This window comes from Symphalangus syndactylus, chromosome 10 (genome assembly GCF_028878055.3).
Source record: "Symphalangus syndactylus isolate Jambi chromosome 10, NHGRI_mSymSyn1-v2.1_pri, whole genome shotgun sequence".
NCBI classification, from domain to species: domain Eukaryota; kingdom Metazoa; phylum Chordata; class Mammalia; order Primates; family Hylobatidae; genus Symphalangus; species Symphalangus syndactylus.
The window spans coordinates 23,262,391-23,285,084 of record NC_072432.2 but is presented as its reverse complement, the minus strand read 5'-3'; the positions used below and the strand labels follow the sequence as shown (position 1 = coordinate 23,285,084).

The 22,694-nt window shown below is 37.4% G+C and overlaps 1 protein-coding gene and 1 pseudogene across 2 annotated transcripts in view; both read right to left on the bottom strand.

The window, feature by feature from the left end:
- Positions 1–6,013: 6,013 nt before the first annotated feature.
- The window catches only part of MRC1 (mannose receptor C-type 1), a 103,477-nt gene continuing 86,796 nt past the window's right edge, over positions 6,014–22,694 (bottom strand). For both annotated transcript variants that reach the window (XM_063610096.1, XM_055296683.2), the window contains exons 24-30: positions 18,888–19,120; positions 16,152–16,317; positions 14,990–15,139; positions 10,135–10,248; positions 9,437–9,601; positions 7,829–7,870; positions 6,014–6,963 (exon numbers count right to left, since the gene is read on the bottom strand). In XM_063610096.1, coding sequence (XP_063466166.1) covers positions 6,713–6,963; positions 7,829–7,870; positions 9,437–9,601; positions 10,135–10,248; positions 14,990–15,139; positions 16,152–16,317; positions 18,888–19,120 — 1,121 coding nt within the window. In that variant the 3' untranslated portion in view covers positions 6,014–6,712. The remainder of the gene's footprint in view (positions 6,964–7,828; positions 7,871–9,436; positions 9,602–10,134; positions 10,249–14,989; positions 15,140–16,151; positions 16,318–18,887; positions 19,121–22,694) is intronic.
- LOC129492472 (uncharacterized) lies at positions 14,194–14,309 on the bottom strand (annotated as a pseudogene).

Below are 22,694 nucleotides of genomic sequence, written 5' to 3'. Positions count from 1 at the left end.
GAAACAAGGTGAGATCCTGTCAGAAAGAAAAGGAAAAAAAGAAAACAAACAAAAGGAAAGAGAAAGGGAAAAAAAAGAAAGAATGGAAGAAAAAGAAAGGAAGGGGAGGGGAGGGAGGAGAGGGGAGGGGATCAGGGGCAAACTGGAACTGGAACTTCACGTGGAACTTCTTGAGCCAAAGCTGTGTTCCATAATCAGAAGCCCTCACCCTCGGGAAAAGCCTGAGCTCAATTTTAAAACCATTCAACTGATTAAGCCAGGCCCTCTCCAGATAATTTCCCTAATTTAAAGTCAACTGATTAGGAACTTTAATTACTTCTGCAACATCCCTTCACAAACCACCTAGATTTATATCGACTGGGTCACTGAGTACCATACTTTAGCCTGGTGAAATGAACACATCAGAAAGCCACCTCATGAATGAGCTCTAGCAATATACCTATCATTCCCTTTGCAAAAACATCCAACTATATTACTAGAAGGTTGAAGGCCAGATTCTACAGAGTACTATTAGTGTATCCTAGGGCGCCTACGAGCAAAGCAAGTGGGGATTAGAGGAGGAACAAGGTTTGAAATACATGAAACATGAAGCTAGTCTATAGAAATTATTTTAATCACCAGAGTATAAAAAATGTAAGTAGAAATATCAATTATCAGTTTGAGACCAGCCTGGCCAACACGATGAAACCCCGTCTCTACTAAAAATACAAAAATGTTAGCCTGGCATGGTGGCAGGTGCCTGTAATCCCAGCTACTCAGGAGGCTGAGGCAGGAGAATTGCTTGAACCTGGGAGGCAGAGGCTGCAGTGAGCCGAGGTGCACCACTGCACTCCAGCCTGGGCAACAAAGTAAGCCTCCGTCTCAAAAAAAAAAAGAAAGAAATTTCAATGATCATCAATGCTTAATCAAAATGGAACGTTCAAGTAACACAAAAAGAAGGTCTAAGTAATTAAATGAAAGGTATATTATTGTCTATAATAGACAATTACAAAAGAACTGCATATTTTTCTTTTTTCTGTTTTGATAGGAATGTGCTATTGGAGTTTTGTCAAGTATGTCATTTTAACTACAACTTGGAAAAACATTTTTGGAACATTTCAACTAAAATAATTGAGAAGTTCTTCTATAAATACTGGCAGACTGAAGGTTTGGATGTATAGAAAGTATATCTTATTTTAAAAATTATTAAAGAAATAGGAAAAATGCATATGAGATTAATGGGGATATAAAACAGCAAAAAATTGGCCATGAAACCAATAGAAATTATTCTGAGATCAAAAAGGAAATAGTAAGAAGAGAATTTTCAGATCATTTCCAAAACAATACTTTATAACAAGAAAGAGATGTTTCAAATTGAAGTATTGAAGAGATTCTTAGATTATATAATTTAGCTCCTAAAGAAAAGTAAATCATACGAACATATTAGAAAAAGAAGACAAAGATTTAAATTTTTAGCTGATTTGACATAAAATAACAGCCTTCCAAAAACTCATAGGCCATTATAAAAATAATTTCAATAAACTGATTAATATCATCACATCAAAAACTGTTTAAGATTACTTATTTCTCTCACACATAAACTCAAAATTAATGTCCTAAATTATTAATGCTCATATATGATACCTATTATGTACCTATTACGGGTATATTGTACCTATTATGTGATAGTTCTCCCATATGTGATAACAATCCTAAAAATTAAACATTATCAATAACAAGCTGTATAGTTGAAATCAGCATTTCTAAACTATCAAATATTTTTTAAATGTCTGTGCTAAAGATGGAATTATCTTTCTATTCCCTCTACAAAAAATATTACAAAATCGTTGCCATATAAGGGAGGGTGATGGTTAATCTTATGTGTCAACATGGCTGGGTCACTGTGCCAAGATACTGACCAAACATTATTTTAGCTGTTTCTGTGATGGTGTTGGATATTAAGATTTTAATTGATGAATTTTGAGTAAAACAGATTACCCTTCGTGATGTAGGTGGGCTTTATTCAATCAGCTGAAAGCCTGGCCTCCCGCAAGCAAAAAGGAATTCTGCCAGCAGACTGCCCTTGGACTTGAACTGCAACCCTTCCCTGGGTCTCCAGCCTGCTGGCCTGCCCAGTAGATTGTGGACTCCTCAAACCTCCACAATTGTGCAAGCCAATTCCTCAAAATAAATCTCTCTCTTCCTTCCAATTACACACACACACACACACACACACTGCACACACGCATATACCGTACACATATGTCACACATGTATATACTGTACACACACAGGTATACTGTACATACACTGTACACACATGTCACACCCACTATACATACATATATACTGTAAACTTACTGTACATACACATATATATTGTATACACATATGCACTGCACACATATATATACTGTACACACATACTGTACACAAATATAGAATGCATGCATATATATTGTGTACACACATACTGTACACATTATATATGCTGCACACACACATACTGTACAGATATATACTACACAAATATATACTGCACATGCACATACACTGTACACACTGTACACACATACATATACACATGTCTATACATACATACTGTACATGCACACATATATACTGTACAAACACATATACTGCATGCACATATACTGTATATACTGTACACACATAGGTATCTACTGCATGCACACACATATATACTGTACACAAAGATGTCTACTGTATGCACACACATACACTGTACACACACAGATATACTGCACAGATATCTATGGCATGCACACACATATATACTGTACACACACATACTACATACATATATACTGTACACATCCATACTGTACAAACATCTACTGCATGTACTTATATACACTGTACACACACAGATGTCTACTGTAAGCACACACATATACTGTACACACCCATACTGTACACACAAATATACTGCACACATACTGTACACACCCATGTACTGTACACACACACGATACACATACACACATATTCAATTGTTTTGTTTACGTGGAGAAGATATTGGGAAATAGCTTTCTGTTGTTTAAACCACCCAGTCTGAGGCAATTTATTATGACAGCCCAAGCAAAGTAATAGGAAGTACATCAGGAAGGTGATTACTAAAAATAATGTGTAACTGTCCCCAGTGTGTGATGTTTGTTGCAGTTACCAGCTTTTAATAATTTGCAATTTCTCCTGATTTCTTTTCTTTTTCTGAATACATTTTCACTTTTGTACCTATTTTTTAATATTCTTTTTCTTTCTTTTTTTCTGAGACAGGGTCCCACTCTGTGGCCCAGGCTGGAGTGCAGTGGTGTGATCACAGCTCACTGCAGCTTTGAACTCCTGGGCTCAAGGGATCCTCCCACCTCAGCCTCCTAAGTAGCCAGGACTACAGGCACTTGCCACCATGCCCGGCTAGCTTTTTGAAAGTTTTTTGTAGAGACAGATTCTCACTATGCTGCCAAGGCTGGTCTTGAACTACAGGCCTCAAGCGATCCTCCTGCCTCAGACTTCCAAAGATCTGGGATTGCAGGCATGAGCCACCACACCCAGCCTTTTTCTTAAAGAGGGCCCCCAAGAGCAACATCTCCAGGCCCCACAAAACCTGGTTCTGCCCCTGCCAACAGCCATCTCTGCATTTCTTGCTGCTCCGTTAATACCTTAAGCACATTCTACCAATGCATCTGCCATATGGGTATTAAATGATCTGTTTGTGGTCTGGACGGCACTAGACTGCACTTTGTGGACGGGCCCTGCTTCTTAGCTGTATCTGAACATACATGTGCAATGCCTTGCACATGTGTTAGATGCTCAAGAAATATTTAATGAAAAAATGAATAAAGGGATAAATGGATGCAGGAGTGAATATTGAGAAATGGATGTGTCATGTGTCTGCCAGTGTGTACTGATATCCCCATTATTTTCAGAGTTCAGCTTACAAACAATCCACACTGTTTGAGTTCAACTGGGAAAAAACAACCTCAAGAATTTTCCAGCTCCTGAAACCTGATGAAAACCTCAAGCAAGTGCAATCGCATAAATTACAACTACCAAAACCAAAAACAAATGAATAAATGAACAACACAGAAACTGCTCTTCTCTACCCAATACTTCCCGCCGGCTCCACCAAAATATATCCTTGCTATTTTAGTACAGTACTAAAGAGATACACACAACTTATCTCGTTGAGTATGTGTTTGGGTGGATAATGTGAGAGTGTGAAATACAATACTCAGCAACCCTGTCAAACACAGACTGTTTCCTGAAATGATAAGACATTTAGTCTGAGATATATGTTGCACGGAGTCCAAAATATTTTCTGTGAAACTGCAGCTCTGAATTACAATGAAAAAGATTTGTGTAAAGAATTTGTAAACCGTACTCGCTCAAGCATTTCTTCTGATTCCATATTTCTAATTCTGTCTTTTATCTTTGAGGGGAAAAATTAGCTAGCTAGCTAGACAGAAGGAAAGGGATTGCCTTAGTGTAATTCACCACGTACTGCTTTGACACTGCAACCACTGTTTCCACTGGAACTTCTTCTAGTCGAACTTGCTTTGCTCTTACCAAGAAAATGAAAAGCAACTTGATTTCTATTATTTGAGGTGTTGAATGGAGTTGTTTGTGCTCAGAAACCTTTCCAACAGTTGCCCACTTACTGTTTTTATTTTTATTTTTATTTATTTATGTATTTATTTTGAGACAGAGTCTCACTCTTGTTGCCCAGGCTGGAGAGCAACAGTGCAATCTCAGCTCACTACAACCTCCGCCTCCCAGGTTCAAGTGATTCTCCTGCCTCAGCCTCCTGAGTATCTGGGATTACAGGCACCCACCATAATGCCCGGCTAATTTTTGTATTTTTAGTAGAGACGGGGTTTCACCATGTTGGCCAGGCTGGTCTTGAACTCTTGACCTCAGGCAATCTGCCCGCCTCGGCCTCCCAAAGTGCTGGGATTACAGGCATGAGCCACCACGCCCAGCCTACTTCTTACTTCCTATTTGTTTCTAAGTTGGAGTATTGGAAACTCCACCCTACCCCAAATACTATGCCGTTTCTTATTCTTTTTTAAATGATTGACTTTCTTGAGAATCTAGCTGTTTTCTTTCCAGAAAAACAAAGGCACAAAACAAACATGACATTTTGCCCTGCAATTTGGGGGCCTTCCTAGACCCCTTAAAGCCATCCAAGGAGTCCCATCCAGTGATTCCAGGTAAAGACTCCTGCTTGTGGGCAATCTCATAAAAAGTGAAGGTGAGCTGGCAGTGCGGTACCTGTGTGAGATATTGATGTGGTTTGGCTGTGTCCCCACCCAAATCTCATCTTGAATTGTAGCTCCCATAATTCCCACATGTTGTGGGAGGGACCTGGTGGGAGATAATCGAATCATGGGGGCGGTTTCCCCCATACTGTTCTCGTGGTAGAGAATAAGTCTCATGAGATCTGATGGTTTTATGAGGGGAACCCCTTTTGCTTGGCTCTCATTTTTCTCTCTTGTCTGCTGCCATGTAAGATGTGCCTTTTGCCTTCCACCATGATTATGAGGTCTCTCCAGCCACGTGGAACTGTGAGTCCATTAAACCTCTTTTTCTTTATAAATTACCCAGTCTTGGGTATGTCTTTATCAGCAGTATGAAAATTGACTAATACAGTTGTAAAACCTCCCAAATACTTCACAATACACCCCAAACTTTAAGGCAAAATTGTTAAGCAAAAAGAAATCATTAAAGGGAGAAAAGGATATTCTGAATTCTGGTTCTGAATAGTATTAGTGGCTTTGATTGTTGAATTCTGATTGAGCCCGTGTCATAGGGGAAGATCTGGCAAAATCATTATGGTAAAAAATTCATTTTACACACAGCATTTTAGCAACACTCCTTTTCAAAATAGTTCACGAGTTTCATTTAAAGAATTTCTCTACAAATAACATTATAAGTGTCAAGTTAAAGTGTGAAGTGAGTGGATCAATACATCGCATTTAAAAGCAAATTTATACTAAGATCACCAAAATGCAAATCTATTAAAAATAGACCTTGTCTTTAATGTTTATTTCACATTATCTAAGTACATCCAGTTACGCAAATTTACAGTTTTATTTCACATCCTTGTATTCCTGATATACATATAACAGGACAAAGAACACATTTGCAACACTCAGCCTGTAAAACTCTCTTGGGGGAAACAAGATTCTCAGCTGCCTTATACTTCTGCACATGTACAAATAAAGTTCTAAATAATTGGAGTGGAAATAAAAACTGGTAAAAGAGAAAACTGACTACATTTTTATGCCACTTGAGGATATTTGTACCTGACTTTTCAAATGGTCTTCTACTTGCTGAGTTACAATATAATAGGTAACACATTTTGGGAGCTCCTTAAAATATGCCAAGAAGCTTCACTGTTTCCAGAGCACTTAAAATCCACATGAAGCTGACATCAGCTACACATCACTAATGCTTAGATGTTGGTGCTGTGGTGCTGTGCATTTATCTAAAATATTTTAAAAGGTAGTAATCAGCATTATTATCCCTCTTTTATGAAAATATCTTGCCAGGCTAGAAAACAAGCAATTATTTCTTCAATTAGGCAAAGAAAAAAGGACAGACCAGTACAATTCAGTACTCATTTTGAAGAAAACAATCACATCGAACTAAAAATCTTAAATTTCAGTTACAATTTTATGAAATTCAAATATCTCAGAATCGCACTGAGGTACTAGATGACCGCGTGTTCATTCTGTTCAATGTTGCCCACGAGATCTTTCATATCGCTAGTTCCTGGGCTTGACTGACTGTTAAAATACAGAGTGTTTTCAAAGGCGCCCTCTTGAGGTAGGTGCACACGTCTTTTCTTATAAAAGAAATAGGCAGCAAGGCCAGCACCCGTTAAAATCAGGAGGATCACAATGATGACTACTCCGGCCACGTTGGAAGACGGTTTGGAAGGGTCCATCTTCCTTGTGTCGGCTATAAATAAACAAAATCATTAGGGAAAAGGTGGAGGGAGGCAGAGGGTTGCATGCTATGCAGAACTTTGCTTGTTGAAAAACTAAAAGGCATAAATATTCTTTCAAGTGACATCTGTCAAACAGAAACGAAAGATGTGAAAACAAGAGTCCCTGTGGTATAGAGGATTATTCAGAATGTTAAGATGATTATTCAGTTGCAAAAATAATCCATCTGTCTATGTAGCAGTGGGCCAGTTCATCAATATATTAAAATATATATACCTTATTTCAAAATAATTTCAGGCTGTTAAAAATACAGTATAAGAAGATAAATAGATTAGTAATGATAATAATTAAAAGAAAATGAAAAATGAAGAGAAAAATAAAATAAGAATAGTGGAAACGTGAACTCATAGATGTAATTAGTAAACAAATAGCACTCATGATGTTAATAAGGAGGTTACATGCAAGCCATAAATCTCACTTCCAGTTTTTTTTAAGCAGCCAATAAAATGAGTGAAATGAGATCAGTTACCTAATTCAAGTAGTCTATAAAAATTAAAACAAAAAAATTTCTAAGAAAAGAAAAAAAAACCCAAAGAGATTCTTAAGAGAAATTTCTTCCATGGGTTCAAGGCAGTTGTTTGTAACAGAGCGAAAAAAAAATGCCTTCAATAACTGCTTATAGCAAAAACACCAACCTGACCCCAAGGCCCCTGTTTCTAAAGTATTATTCAAAGTAGGTTGATGACAAAGGATAGTTTAGCTTAAGCAAATTCTACGGAGAGAGCAGGGGAGTTGGAAGGGATTATTATTATGCCTTTTAAAACAAACAGTATGGATGTATTACTAACACAGAACTTGCAATTTTGCAATGGCCTTACCTTTTGTTGTAAGTAATTCAGGAGTAGGTTTAGCATCAATAACTGTGTGTAAAAAAAAAAAAAATTATAAAAACCCAGAATAATTGCAGGGAGATAGCAAATATTATTTGGCCCACAAATACATGGAATCCTCCACATATATGATATTATGATACGATAGATATAAAAATACAGGTAGAAAAAAAGATCTGTATCTTTACCTATATATCTACCTACCTATCATCTATGTGTCTCTCTGTCTGAGCTATAGCAGTCGCCTACGGTTGTATGGTGAGTTTGAGTACTTTAGAAGATCTGGAAATGTGATTCTCCAAGTTGCATTTGAGCCACTGATACTCACCCTTAAAATCTACCCATAAGTAAAACATTCAAGGCTAGGGGTTTTGAAATTAGTCCACTGAAGCCTAAGATGTTACAAAGCATTTGAATGAAAAGTAAAATAAGACTCCAGGCTGGGAGTGGTGGCTCATGCCTGTAATCCCAGCACTTCGGGAGCCTGAGGCAGGTGGATCACCTGAGGTCCGGAGTTCGAGACCAGCCTGGCCAACATAGTGAAACCCCATATCTATTAAAAATACAAAAATTAGCTGGGCATAGTGGTGTGCGCCTGTAATCCCAGCTACTTGGGAGGCTGAGGCAGGAGAATGGCTTGAACCCAGGAGGCGGAGGTTGCAGTGAGCCAAGATCACGCCACTGCACTCCAGCGTGGGCAACAGAGTGAGACTCTGTCTCAAAAACAAAAACAAAACAAACAACTTCAACACTGCACCAGAGGATGTGGTGTGTCTTAGAAGAGTTAGAGAAGGCTAAAGACCTGCCAAATTCTAAAATGGTAAACTCTACCCTGTCTCTACTAAAAATACATAGATTAGCCAGGCCTGGTGGTATGCTCCTGTAATCCCAACTACTCGGGAGGCTGAGGCAGGAGAATCGCTTGAACCCGGGAGATGGAGGTTGCAGTGAACCGAGATTGCACCACTGCACTCCAGCCTGGTGACAGAGCGAGACTCTGTCTCAAAAAAACAAAACAAAACAAAACAAAAACCTCTATAATCTAATCAGTAATTTATTGGGAGGGATATTATGTGACATGACATGGCAACAAATATTTTTAAATTCCAGATAAAGGCACCTTGTGAGCGTTCAACACTATCAATTCCCCGATCCCGTTCCTTTCATGGTCTTGCTTTCCATCTTGAAAGGAGACTGAATTAGTCTGATGTGACTCATTCCACAATCAATTCTGATCCCTCTCCAGAACCCTGGTCTCCTCAGGTTTGGGCTGGTACTGGCTTTACCACCTTTCCCCTCATGCGGTAAGGCTTTGCAATGGGCTCTCCTGACTGTTTGGCAAATCCTTCAGATATCCCATTACAAATGCATTGATAAGCAAAAATCATTACAACAGCTAAGCAGACAGTGAGTGTCTCTCACTCACGCAGAGCTGCAAACAGTAATGAACTACGATGGCAGTATGGATTTTTCACGGATGAAACAAGAGAGCTTGCAATGGCCTCGTAACCACATTATGATTCCATACCTGATATCTTACTATTTGAAAGAAATGGCAGCCAGTGATATGCACCATGCAACAAACTTCTTACTTACTTTTTGGTCTTTTACAAATATAGCCTTTGTAGGAAGAACAGTGAATATTACTCCAAAACCCAGAAGATGCATGTAAAGCTACACAATCATTCCGTTCACCAGAGGGATCTCCTGTGTTCCAGTTGACAAAGGAGATCGGACTGTTATTTATCCACAGCCACGTCCCTGGTCATCAGATAAAACCAATAAAGATGAAAGTTAAATATAACCTATCTTAAAATAAGTTCAGCCAATTTATGCGAAATTTCTAAGCATACTGTTTTACACTAGAATCAATAGTTATTTATAACCAGACTTAACAGGCAAGACTACAATGACTAATTATTACAGGGAAGGAAACCAAAAAGAATAGGTTTACTATATAGCTTTAGTTTAAAATGTATTTCTAATTAGTACAAATATTTATACTTATCCTTTCCTTAGCATTTTTTCCCTGGCCCCACGAAAACATAGAAAATGCTTTTTAAAGCTTCTTAAACTATTGTAGCTATAAACCTATTTTTTAATTAGCAACTTTGAGGATAGCATGATATGAAACTCATTTTAAGTTTCAGTTCTTAAATAAAAATATGAGTTTGAATTTTCAAATTCCTCATGAATTAATCATTTTTAAGGCAACACATTTTAGAAACGAAACCTTGTTTTACATACAACATTTTACAATATTTGTGATTAAATAGGCATGCTGCAAAAATTACCTTCCACATTTCTGAACAATCCTATCCAAAAATTGGTTTTACTTTTAAGTGGTTCAACTCGATATGACAGAAAACTGGATTCTGCAGCACTTTCAATGGAAACCAGAGAGGAACCTGGAAAGCATAAAGGGATAAATATGATAGTTGCACATTTAAGTAGCTGAAAATATTTTTGTAAATAGAACTGCTGTTGAGAGCAACAAAAATCACCCTAACATCTCCACTTAAGGGGAAGAATTTCAAAGGGCAGGTGTTTGTTTTCTCAGAATTTTAGTTTTCATTCTGAAATATGTTTTTAAGCAACATTAGCATCATTTGAGTACAAGCACTGAACTAGTTCCTGCAGGATATTCAAAGATTAGTAGGATGCAGAGTATGTCTTCCAAAAGTTATGGTTCAGTGGCCAGTAATAAGAGTACAAACAGATATTATAGAAGAGAAATTAAGTGTCATATACTATGAACATGTCAAATATTCATTCTTGGTGAAGCACCTAAAAGGGAGGATAGAGGAAACAGAATTTCAGTAGAGAGAAGAATAGCATTTCAAGTAAAAAGGATAGAAAATAATTCCAGGAAAAAGAGGTAATAAGAAGAAAGACAGAGAGGAAGGGAAGCATAGAACTTCTTCAGGAACAGAGATAGCTTGGTTTGGCTGGAGTATAGCACAAATCTGGTCCACAGGCAAACAAACAAAAAAAAGACATGGGTTAGGTTTCATTGCAGAAGGCCAGAGATGGGTATTAAGGGCAATGTGGTGATAAAGGACACTTAGTTTTTTTTCAGGCAGCTGAATGATGCAATAACCCATCGCCTTCTTTGACAGGTCCTATACATAACAGTTAGATTCTCCACCTAAGAATGGCCCTATATTAGTTATTATTAGAATCCAGCTATTAGGTATAGGACCATTCAAGGCAAGGAGATAAAACAGAAAGACCAGTTAGATAGCTGTGGAAGTGACAACCCACCTTAGATTGTCAACATTAAATTTTAGAGTAAAAATCTCTAGCTTTTAAATAATAACGAATATCTTTTAAGCATTTCATTCTGGACATTTTGCTTTGGACTTTACAAGGATTAACCCATTAAATTTTTACAATCACTTCGTTAAATAGGTACCATTTTTGCCCCATTTTATAGCTAAGGAAACTAAAGCACAGAGGATGAGTAATCTGCCAAGATCCTAACACTAGCAGAGGGAAGATCACGGTATGACCCAGGCTTTCTGAACCTTGAGGGTCTGCTCCTAACCACATGCCTGTATCCCATATTACTGAGTTCTGAATTATCGCCTTGTTTTCACTGCATGACTACATAATCCATTATTAAATATATTTCACAAACATTAGCCATTTCAAAATATTTATGACTCATATTTTGAGAATGAGAATGAGAAGCATTCATTTTCTTTACCAGAAAAGAGTCACCTAAAATGGAAAACAAAGTTTCTACATATTCATTGCAATTTTTTTCAAAAAAATACTTAGCAATATGAAGAAAAACATTTTTTTAATTACAAAAGTTCAAAGAAGGCATCAGGTGGCATCATGAGAAACAGAATAAGTTCTTCTGAAAATTATTTTTTCTATAAAACCAATGAGAACACTGGAAAACTCTGAATCCACTGTTTCGGAATGCTGAAAATTAATTAAAGGCTTGCAACAATTCAAGAAGCATTTATGCAAGAAAAATGATTGTGTCTTGGTAATGATAGTGAGTTTTATAGTGTTTTAACTTGTCCTAATCCCTTTGCCTTCTTTTCAGTTCTGCGGTAGCCTTAAAAACCAACAGCCCCACAACCACAGTGAAAACCAGCAGCCTAGAAGCCGCAGGAGAGGCTAAAATGGGGTTGGAGCTCTTTCCAAGCCCCATTCTCAGAGAATCTCCATTACTTGACCTGTCTTACATAAGTTTCCTAGAAAACCCCACTCGCAAAGCTTGTCTTTATTTGACCTGATTCAGAGCTCAGTCAGTGCAAACAGACTTTTCCCTGCAAGGGTTTGTAAAAAACTATCAGTGGCAATTGCCTAACATTGTAACCATCTAAGGCAGTGATAATAGTTGGGGCAAACAACTAGCGAATTGAAAAACTTAAAAGGAAAAGCTAGCGAATGACACGTTCGTAGGAGACTTTAAAAAGCATTGACAAATTCCGGGGAATGTAGAAGGCTACAGATATGCACTGAAGTGTGCCCTTGCCCAAGGCTATGTACACATCTGAGAAAGACCTGAGATGGTCCTAAGTTCTCACATCTGGCTGAAGATGCACTACACAAGCAGGAAGTGAAAGCTAAGGCAGTTTGTAACTGATTGGACAAATATTAAAGGCACATCCCAACACACAGACAGATCCTCTGCAAAACCTGGGAGACTTAATTAGTTCTAGGCACTTAAAGAAATCTGCACCTACCACATCTAACACTACATGTATACACATCACAATAAAACTATCAAAACACAGAAAGTCTTAAAATCTGAGAGAGAGAAGGGTCTCATCATGTACAGGGATCTTAACACTAATTCCACATTAGAAACCATGACGTCCAGAAAGCGACGACATAGTGAAAAAGATCAAAGAAAATGACTGTCAAGCAGGAATTTTCTATTTAACAAAGCTATCCTACAAAAAATGAAGGAAAAAGTCAGACATTCCTAAACCAAAATGGAAAGAAATTATCACTATAAGAAATACTGAAGAAAATACTTCCAGTGGAAATAAAAGGGCACTCAACAGTAACTCAAATCCACAGAAAGAAATACAGAGCATCAATAAAGGAAACTACATGGGTAAATATAAAAATAGTTTAAATGTACTTTTTATGTATAACTGTTCTTTATCTTTTCTAATTGAAAGATAACTGCATAAAACAATACTTGTAAATCTGTGCTTGTGGGTATGCAATGGATAAAGTTGTTTTTGTCTGCCAATAACAGCACAAAGGAAGGCAGAGGGAATGGAGCCACATAACAGCAAAGTTTTTGTACACTATTAAAATTAAATGTATATATGTATATTAATATGAATTAGATTTTTTTTTTTTGAGATGAAGTCTCGCTCTGCTGCCCAGGCTGGAGTGCAGTGGTGTGATCTCGGCTCACTGCAACCTCCACCTCCTGGGTTCAAGTGATTCTCCTGTCTCAACTTCCCAAGTAGCTGGGATTACAGGTACCCGCCACCATGCCTGCCTAATTTTGAACTAGATTTTTGTAAATTAACATGTTAGTTGTAATTCCTAGGGCAACCACTAAGAAAATAACCAAACGATATATAGTGAAAGAAACAACAAGAAAATTAAAATGGAGGCCAGGTGCGGTGGCTCACGCCTGTAATCCCAGCACTTTGGGAGGCCAAGGTAGGTGGATAATCTGAGGTCAGGAGTTCGAAACCAGCCTGACCAATATGGTGAAACTCTGTCTCTACTAAAAACACAAAATTAGCCAGGCAAGGTGGCACGTGCCTGTTGTCTCAGCTACTCGGGAGGCTGAGACAGAAGAACTGCTTGAACCTGGGAGGTGGAGGTTGCAGTGAGCCGAGATTGCCCTGATGCACTCCAGCCTGGGCAATAGAATGAGACTCTGTCTCAAAAAAAAAAAAAAAAGAAAAGAAAAAGAAAATTAAAATGGTACACAAGAAATTATCTACTTAACACACAAGAAGGCAGTAATAGAGGAATAGGGGAACCATAAGACATATAGAAAACAAATGGCAAAATGGCAGACATAAATTCTACCTATCTGTAATTACATTAAGTGTAAATGGAGTAAACACTCCAATCAAAAAACATAGATTGGCAGAATTAAAATTAATAAGAAAGATCTATCTATGTGCTATCTAAAAAAGACACTTGAGATTCAAAGACACAAATAGGTTGAAAGTAAAAGCATGGAAAAATATATGCTAAGCAAACAATAGCCAAAAAAGAGCTGGAGTGGCTACACAAATATTAGATAAAACAGACTTTTAGATAAACATTAGTACTAGAGACAATAAAGACATTTCATAGTGAAAAATTTGTTAATATATCAGGAAGATGTAGTAAGTGTAGACATATATGTACCTAACAACAGGGTCCCAAAGTACATGAATCAAAAACTGACAAAGCAAACTTCAATCAGCAATAATTGTGCCTCGGATAAACCTCATCGGCTAAGATACTGCCACTGTGCAAAGCTGAAGCAAACTTCATCTCACTCAGAATTTAAAGTCAAAAGTCAGGTTGACTTTTGAAAGAACGTGGAGGAAATGAGGTTATAAACTGTGCATATACCACTGTTGGATGGAGAACTCTTGAGTTGGGGCATAAAAAACATGAAGTAAATATAATTCAGTAAAATATTTATGGGATTTAACTAAGTTACTTTTAAATGTACCCTTAAAATAAACTTTATTTGACATTTTTTACTTCAGGGGGAAAAGTCATTCATCTTTGTAGTGTCCATTTGAGTTTTATTTGTCTTCACAAAAACAATAAATAGAAATACTTTTCTATTAATGGTAAAACAAAATGGTTCCTGGGCACTTGTAAAACTTCAGCTAATCAGTGATAAGAGGTAGGTACAACACCTGGAATAACTGAGGATGAGAATCCTAACAATTTAGAACGTGAAGTCTGAAAGGAAGAAACCATTTAGAACATGCTGTTTTCTACCCAAATTCTCTAAATTCTCTAAAATTTGAGGCTACAAACTTAGAGATTACATTTGGGAAGCATGATATTGGCCATTCTGTTATAAAATAAATCATTAAAAATGTAAACAGGTATTTTTACATTCTTTGTATATTTCACGTATAGTGTCAGTGGACCCCAGAATAGATGATTACGGAGTTTTCCTTCCGGAAATGTGGCACTCACCCATTCGAAGACATTCCAGAGAAGCTTGGCCCCAGTTTCTTGTATATGAGGACTCAATATAGTAACAGTGACCATGGAAAGGAATCCACGCTGTGTGATCTGACTCCGGGCATCTGCCAGGCAGTTGTGGGGGTTCAGTAGCAGGGATTTCTGTTAATAAAAACACATTTTAAATAAAGCAAAACCTGAAGTTTCTGTAGTATGTAGCATAATACATTAGCAGCTACAAAAATTGATCATTGATCATTATTTTTAAAAATCTTCCAATGCTTATCATTTGGATCACCATTTTTATTATTGAGTTTCCTTTTATCAATTTTTTCCACTTTAAATATATTTCAATAGAATGTGCTATGCTATAGTGGCAGTCAGTTACACTCATAGTTAAGACAATATATCTATAGATAGCTACAAAGATAATTTTTTTTTTTGAGACAAAGTCTTGCTCCTGTGCCCCAGGCTGGAGTACAATGGCGCAATCTCGGCTCACAGCAACCTCTGCCTCCCAGGTTCAAGTGATTCTCCTGCCTCAGCCTCCTAAGTAGCTGGGATTACAGGTGTGCGCCACCACACCCAGCTAATTTTCATATTTTTAGTAGAGAAGGGGTTTCACCATGTTGGCCAGGCTGGTCTCGAACTCCTGACCTCAGGTGATCTGCCCGCCTCAGCCTCCCAAAGTGCTGGGATTACAGGCATGAGCCACTGCGCCCGGCCCAAAGATAAATTTTTTAAAAGTCACCACAAAGTAATTTGTAAAGTGACTTTCTTTTTTTAAGTCACTGTTTTCCTTTTCTGGGATCCTAATCCCTACAACCCTTTCTTAGCTATTAATAGCACCTGGAATATAACTAAAGGCTATATTTAGAATTCTAATATGGTGTCCATCATTGACTCTGATGAATCTACATGTATTCTGATTAAATTCCTTTGATATAGAAGTGTTGTCAACATCAAAAGTAAGCAAAATTTCCTGGGGAAATGTTTATCTCCATTATTTTGATTTATGTATATCGGTTTACAGTCTTTTGATAGGTGAGGGAGTATGTTCTGTATTATTCTTAGCTATCCAAGATACATTACTGTTTAATAATATCAACAGTGGTATGTAGTAGCTTATTCAGAAAATTTCAGATCCCCTGATTGTTTTTATATATTCAATTACCATCTGATCTTTTGCAGAGAAAGTAAAAACTTTCATTGCAATGTGCTGTCTTCCAGTAGCCATCAAGATCCAGATAAACACATGCTGATTTCAATTTGGGCTCATCAGCAGCCCAGTTAGTGTATCTCACCCTCCACTTATCAGTCCAAGTGTATTGATTATCAGTCTGCAACAACAAAAACAAGCATTAACATGCAGCCTTGCTTCATTTAGAAAATACTAAAAGAACCAATTCAAGAATACAAAGTATATTTAAGACTGTGATTTGATATAGAACCTGGAACATTTGAGAATAAAAAGAACACTATAAATCATTTCTGTCAACTCAAATTCAGTAAATGCAGCCTTTCTTAGAAACAGTTACTTCTTAGAGATTACCAGGAATACATCCTTGGAAGTTATTTCAAAAAACACTAACAAAAAAAAAATTTATCTCTTATTCCATGAAACTCTTTGTTTGCAGGTTTTCAGGGCAAAAGAGAAGTTTTATCTTCATAACAAATAAGATATTTCTTATATTATTATTGAAATTATAATAAAAATTAAGTAATTTTCATTAAATTCATGGACCCCTGAGAGAAATACTAATCTCTTCATATCTTCTCATTATTCTGCTGTTGAAATGGCACCAATGGTAAATGGCTTAGCTAAGGTCATATGGGTATGGAAGAGAGAAGCCTTGGTCTCTTGATTTCTAGTGAGGCAGTCTTTCAGCTATATTCTAGTGAGGTGGTCTTTCAGCTATAGATAAGAGGTGATCTTTCAGCTATATGACATCGTATGTATATGATGTAAAAAACCAATCATTTTAGTCTACTTGCACAGTAAATTTCTTTCTTTCTTTTCTTTTCTTTTTTTTTTTAAGAGAAGTCTCACTCTTGTCCCCCAGGCTTGAGTGCAATGGCTCGATCTAGGCTCACTGCAACCTCCGCCTCCCGGGTTCAAACGATTCTTCTGCCTCTGCCTCCCAAGTAGCTGGGATTAAGACACCTACCACCATGCCAGGCTAATTTTTGCATTTTTTAGTAGTGACAGGGTTTCACCATGTTGGCCAGGCTGGTCTCGAACTCCTGACCTCAGGTGATCCTCCCACCTCGGCCTCCCAAATTGCTGGGATTACAGGCGTGAGCTACTGTGCCTGGCCTGCACAGTCAATTTCTTATTAAATTTAGTGAAACAAAGTTACGATCACATACAAAATATTGATAAACATCAAAAATATTATTTATCAATAATATCCTTTTAACAGTCTAACAGAGATTTTACAGGTATCATCTATGAATAGATGATATATAACATTAATCAGAGGTAGCTGAATTTTTCAAAGATTCAAGCAATTATCACCTTTTGACTGTATTATTTAATTTACCAAGCCAATTTCCAAAGATCCAGTGACAAAAATTAGAAGTATGTGTCATCTCAAATTAAAATTTTGTAGTATTTACCATGTTTTGGTAGTATATACCATGTTTTGTAGTATATACCATGTTTAATCAAATAATGTTTGTATAAACATTAACTCTATAGACATAAGGAAGATAATAATACTGTTGTAGTCATAAATATTGCTACAATGAAAAATTATTTAATCTTTCTAAAATAAAAGCTTACTTTAAACTCATAAGATCATTGTGAACATGTCTGTGAGAAGAAAACAAATGACTTATCAAATGACTTAATTATAAAAACTTAGTCAACAGGGACGTAACAATGTCTTGCCTAAGTTTAATCACAGAAATCATTCTGGAACTACTTACTTTTAAATATACACTTCCCTACTTAGGAAATACTCACTGTATAAACTGTAAATTTATATCTCTGCATCATGGCCTTGGAAGCTCTATAACATCTGACACTCATCTACTCTCCAGTTTATCTCCTTCTATTTTTTTTTCTCTTCTTGATATTCCTTCCTTATATTCTACCATCCTAGATTGTATCTATAAACTTTGACTTTTTCTGAGGAAACGTCTTGGTCCTCCCCACTAGCCCAACTGGTTCCTTCTCTCTCTTCTCATGACACTTTCTATATGCCTCTCTTTGATACTTCTTATATCTTAATTGCTGACTCTCATATCTACTTCTACTAGGAAACTTGCTGGTTGGCTAGCTAGAAAAATGAATAGAGGGAGGATAGATGGATGACCAGGCATCAGAGAAGACTCGTTTTAGGAATAATTTGGCAACTCTATCAGCATTCTTAGTTTTCTGCCTCATCCCTAGTCTTTGCCAACCTTAGTCTATTATACAATACAAGGAACTGACTGCAATGAAATATTTCTCACAAATGGATGGGAGCTCCACAACCTCAGGACCTACAACAGGTCTAGAACGTCTTGCCACAACAAATAAAAAGTGTCCCCATCACTGGCAACTAGGTCCCTAACCTGCTCTCTTAATTCTCATGCCATAGTTATAATCATGACCTTGGAAGCCATAAGTGAATAAATTAAACTGTTGAGATTTGGAATATAATTTTCATAGTCTAACGCAATAGGAAAGTTAACATTCATCAGATAATTCTTAGTTAGATTTCTGACACACATCACTAGCTTGCCAGATCCTTAAAGGCATCATGTCCCTGAAAGATTGGATCTTGTTGATGTTAGTATCATTCACATTGCCTAGCACAGTCTCTTACACGTAATAAGTATTCAACAGAACAAACAGAAAGACAATCATATTCAACCATCATTCACTGATCATGTCAAGTTGCACATATTTCCAGCATCTTACCAAGTTACTGTTCAGGGCGATCCACACACGTTCCTTAGATGTTTCCATCTGCAGCCACGCAAATGCATTACTGTAGGGATCCAGAATGCTAGCTATAAGGGAATTGTGAAGCTTGCAGTATGTCTCTGCTTCATGCCATTGAAATTTTTGTTTCATGAGTGAATAGCTGCTTTTGCCATATTTAATAAAGCCATCTGTTTGAATTGTTGCTGGAAGATTAGTCAAGGAAGGGTCTAGATAAAAATATTATTTTCATTAGCATTATCAATAAACAGTAATTGAGCCCTATCAGTAATGACAAGTGTATCTCATCTATCATAAAATAAAAATAAGCAAAATAGCGTAACTCCAACCATTCAGCTGTTAGAAATATTTTACAAGCCATTTCACACCAGAAAACAAACATTTTTTCATCAGTATCCCTGATCAAATTAAATTAATTCCAAACTATATTTAGAATATTAAGGCAAATATATGATCAAGTTTCTAAACTAACAAACAAAACGTATGACAAATTCAATCAATCCAATCTAGTATCTTGATGAAAGAAATGCCATAGTTTAATCCCACAAATTAAAGAACATAGATGATTGTGTCATTGCTAATCTTTACTTTTCCATGTAGGTTAAAAGTCAAGGTCAAGAAAAGTCTTTCTCTTCCTCCTTCATTTGTTCTACTTGATCCATGAGTTTGTATCTGTTTGACTTCACTTGTGAGTAATGCACATTCAGGTGACGGGTTTAGGTTCTGGAATGCAGCCATACACAAGTTCTTGGTTCGTTTAACCTTGATCTCAAGATCAAGCTTTACTCTTGATGATTTTCTATGCCCTTCGCCTACAGGTAAAGCCTCCCATAATCTTATCCAAACTGACCTAGGGGTTGGAGCCCCTACAAGCCAAATCACTTCAGCTTTCTGATCTTCCGTCCTCAAGCTCCTAGCATGTGTTTCTAATCACCGCATTGTGCCTCCAGTACTCTGAGCCACTTCATGTCAAGACCCCCAAAAGAGCTTGTTTCTGTCTGTCTCAGCTGATGCCCTAGAAGTCAGCAAATAACAGCCAGAGGACGAAATCTAACCTGTTGTCTGTCTTTGTATCCTATAAGCTACAAAAGTTTTTAAATGGTTGGGGATAGAGGAGAATCAAAGAATAATATTTCATGACGTAAATGTTACATGAAATTCAAATGTGTGTCCATAAATAAAGTCTTACTGGAACACAGCCACATTCATTTGCTTATGTATTGCCTGTGACCATCTGTGACCATAGCAGAGTTAAGTATTTGCAGTAGAGACTGTATGCCCTGCACAACCTAAAATATTTGCAATCTGGTTCTCTACTCTGGTCTAGGGATCCAGATATACTTGCTTACCAGTGTGTATCCTGGCCGATCTCCAACGTGTTCCACTCTATGCCTACATGACCCGCCATCGGCCTTGTCCTGCACTACGGAAGTGCTAAATTTTTTCTTTCATTTCATTTCATTTTATTTTATTTTAGAGTCAGGGTCTTGTTCTGTTGCCCAGGCTGATCTTGAACTCCTGGCCTCAAGCAACCCTCCTGCCTCAGCCTCTCAAAGTGCTAGAATTACAGGCATGAGACACCACACCTGGTGATAATTTATAATTTATAAAAGTTTATATGCTACCTTTTTTCACTTTAAGACTGAATCTTTCCTTATGTCATTAAAAATTTGCAAACGATTTTTATTTGTGGCAACATATTCTATCATGTATGTGTATAAGGAAAAGAAAGAAAATTTTTTTAAATAAGTGTGTGAATCACCATTCACTCCTGGAAGGAGCGTCCCCTCTTGGCCCAAAGAATAGAGGCAAAGATGGCATGCTTTGGTATTACTGGTGACCTAAGATTCTGGCGCTATAGAGTGTAGTACAGAGAGAAAAAATGACACGCACTGGGACAGCTTTTGGATTAAGAGAAGGTTAGGATTTCTAGAGTAATTCTCAACCATCTGAAAATATCTTAGATGGTTTTCAATCATTGTCATGAATTGACATTAGTTTCCTGATTTCCCAAATAGTATAGAAAAATTCCTTAAGTCTGGGCGAATAAGTACCTTCCAACTTGAACCCATCATTTAAGAACTCAGGATGACAGCAACCCTCCCCACCTTCAACCCTCTTGTCTAATCTGTTTTTAAATTTCTGACCCTTTTGTGTAACTATGAGGTAGGAGGCAGGACTCACTCCAGACCAGATTGAAGACTGGCTGAAACCTCTCCATAACGCATGCCCACCACTGCTGTGGCAGCCCCCAGAAGTTACCATTCCTTTTCCAAAAATTTCTGAATAACCCACCCCTTCATTTGCATGTAATTAAAAGTGGGTATAAATATGAGTGCAGAACTCACTGCCTATGGCATAAGCTCCTCTCCACAAGAAGCAGTATGTCTGCTGCTGCTGTGCACTGTCGCTTTAATAGAAGTTGTTAACACCACCAGCTTGCCCTTAAATTCCTTCCTGGGTGAAGCCAAGAACTCTCCCAGGCTAAGCCCCAATTTCGGGGCTCACCTGCCCTGTCAACTAGGCATTTTTATTCTAGTTTCTCTAGAAACTAAAATGTATATAAACACTATCTTAATTGACAGCAAATATCTGCATACTGTGTTATTTTCATTTAACCATATTCTGGCTTCCTAAGATGAAAAAAGAAACTCAGATCATATATCCACATGTTTAAGGCACACAAAATACAGGACAAATAATGAGGTATATATGATGCTTTATGCCAAAAGCTCTCAAACTACATGAATTAAATGGACATATTCCTATTCTGACGTTTAAAAAAGGTACAGGTAAGCAAATATCCCAAATTTCTAATAGAAAGTTTTAGTGACAAGTTTAGTCCGCCCAAAACTGTCTGCTTTAAAAAAAAAAAAAAGCAGATTCATGAATTAAGTATAGAAAATATTACCCTTTTTGTCTGTCACAGGCTTCCATGGATTAAAGCAACAATCAAACCTGTTGCTACGCAAGGGAATGACCATATATTTTATTTTATTTTACCTTACTTTATTTTATTTTATTTGTTTTGTTTTGTTTTGTTTTGTTTTTTGTTTTTATTTCTGTGAGACAGGGTCTCACTCTGTCACCGAGGCTGCAGTGAATAGCACAATCATGGCTCACTGTAGCCTCAGCCTCTCCGGCTCAAGTGATCATCTCACCTCAGTCTCCCAAGTAGCTGGGACTACAGGCATCAGTCACCACACCTGTAGTCCCAGCTACAAAAATAAAATAATTTTGTAAAAGTACAAAATAATTTTTGTATTTTTTGTAGAAATGGGATTTCACTGTGTTAACAAGGCTGGTCTCAAATGCGGGGGCTCAAGCAATCCACCCACCTCAGTCTTCAAAAGTGCTGGGATTACAGGCATGAGCCACAGTGCCCAGCCATGATTATATATTTTAAAGTACATTTAAAAAGACAGCTCTTCATCAGGACAAAGAGCTAATGCATGTGGGGCTAGGTGATAGGTTGATAGGTGCAGCAAACCACCATGGCACACGTATACCTATACAACAAACCCGCATGTTCTGTATATGTATCCTGGAACTTAAAGTAAAATAAAATAAAAGTGAGGTCAGGCACAGTGGCTTACTCCTGTAATCACAGCACTTTGGGAGGCCGAGGAAGGTAGATCACCTGAGATCAGGGGTTCAAGACCAGCCTGGGCAACATGGAAAACCCCATCTCTACAAAAAATACAAAAATTAGCCAGGCGCGGTGGTGCGTGCCTGTAATCCCAGCTACTCAGGAGGCTAAAGCAGGAGAATTGCTCGAACCTG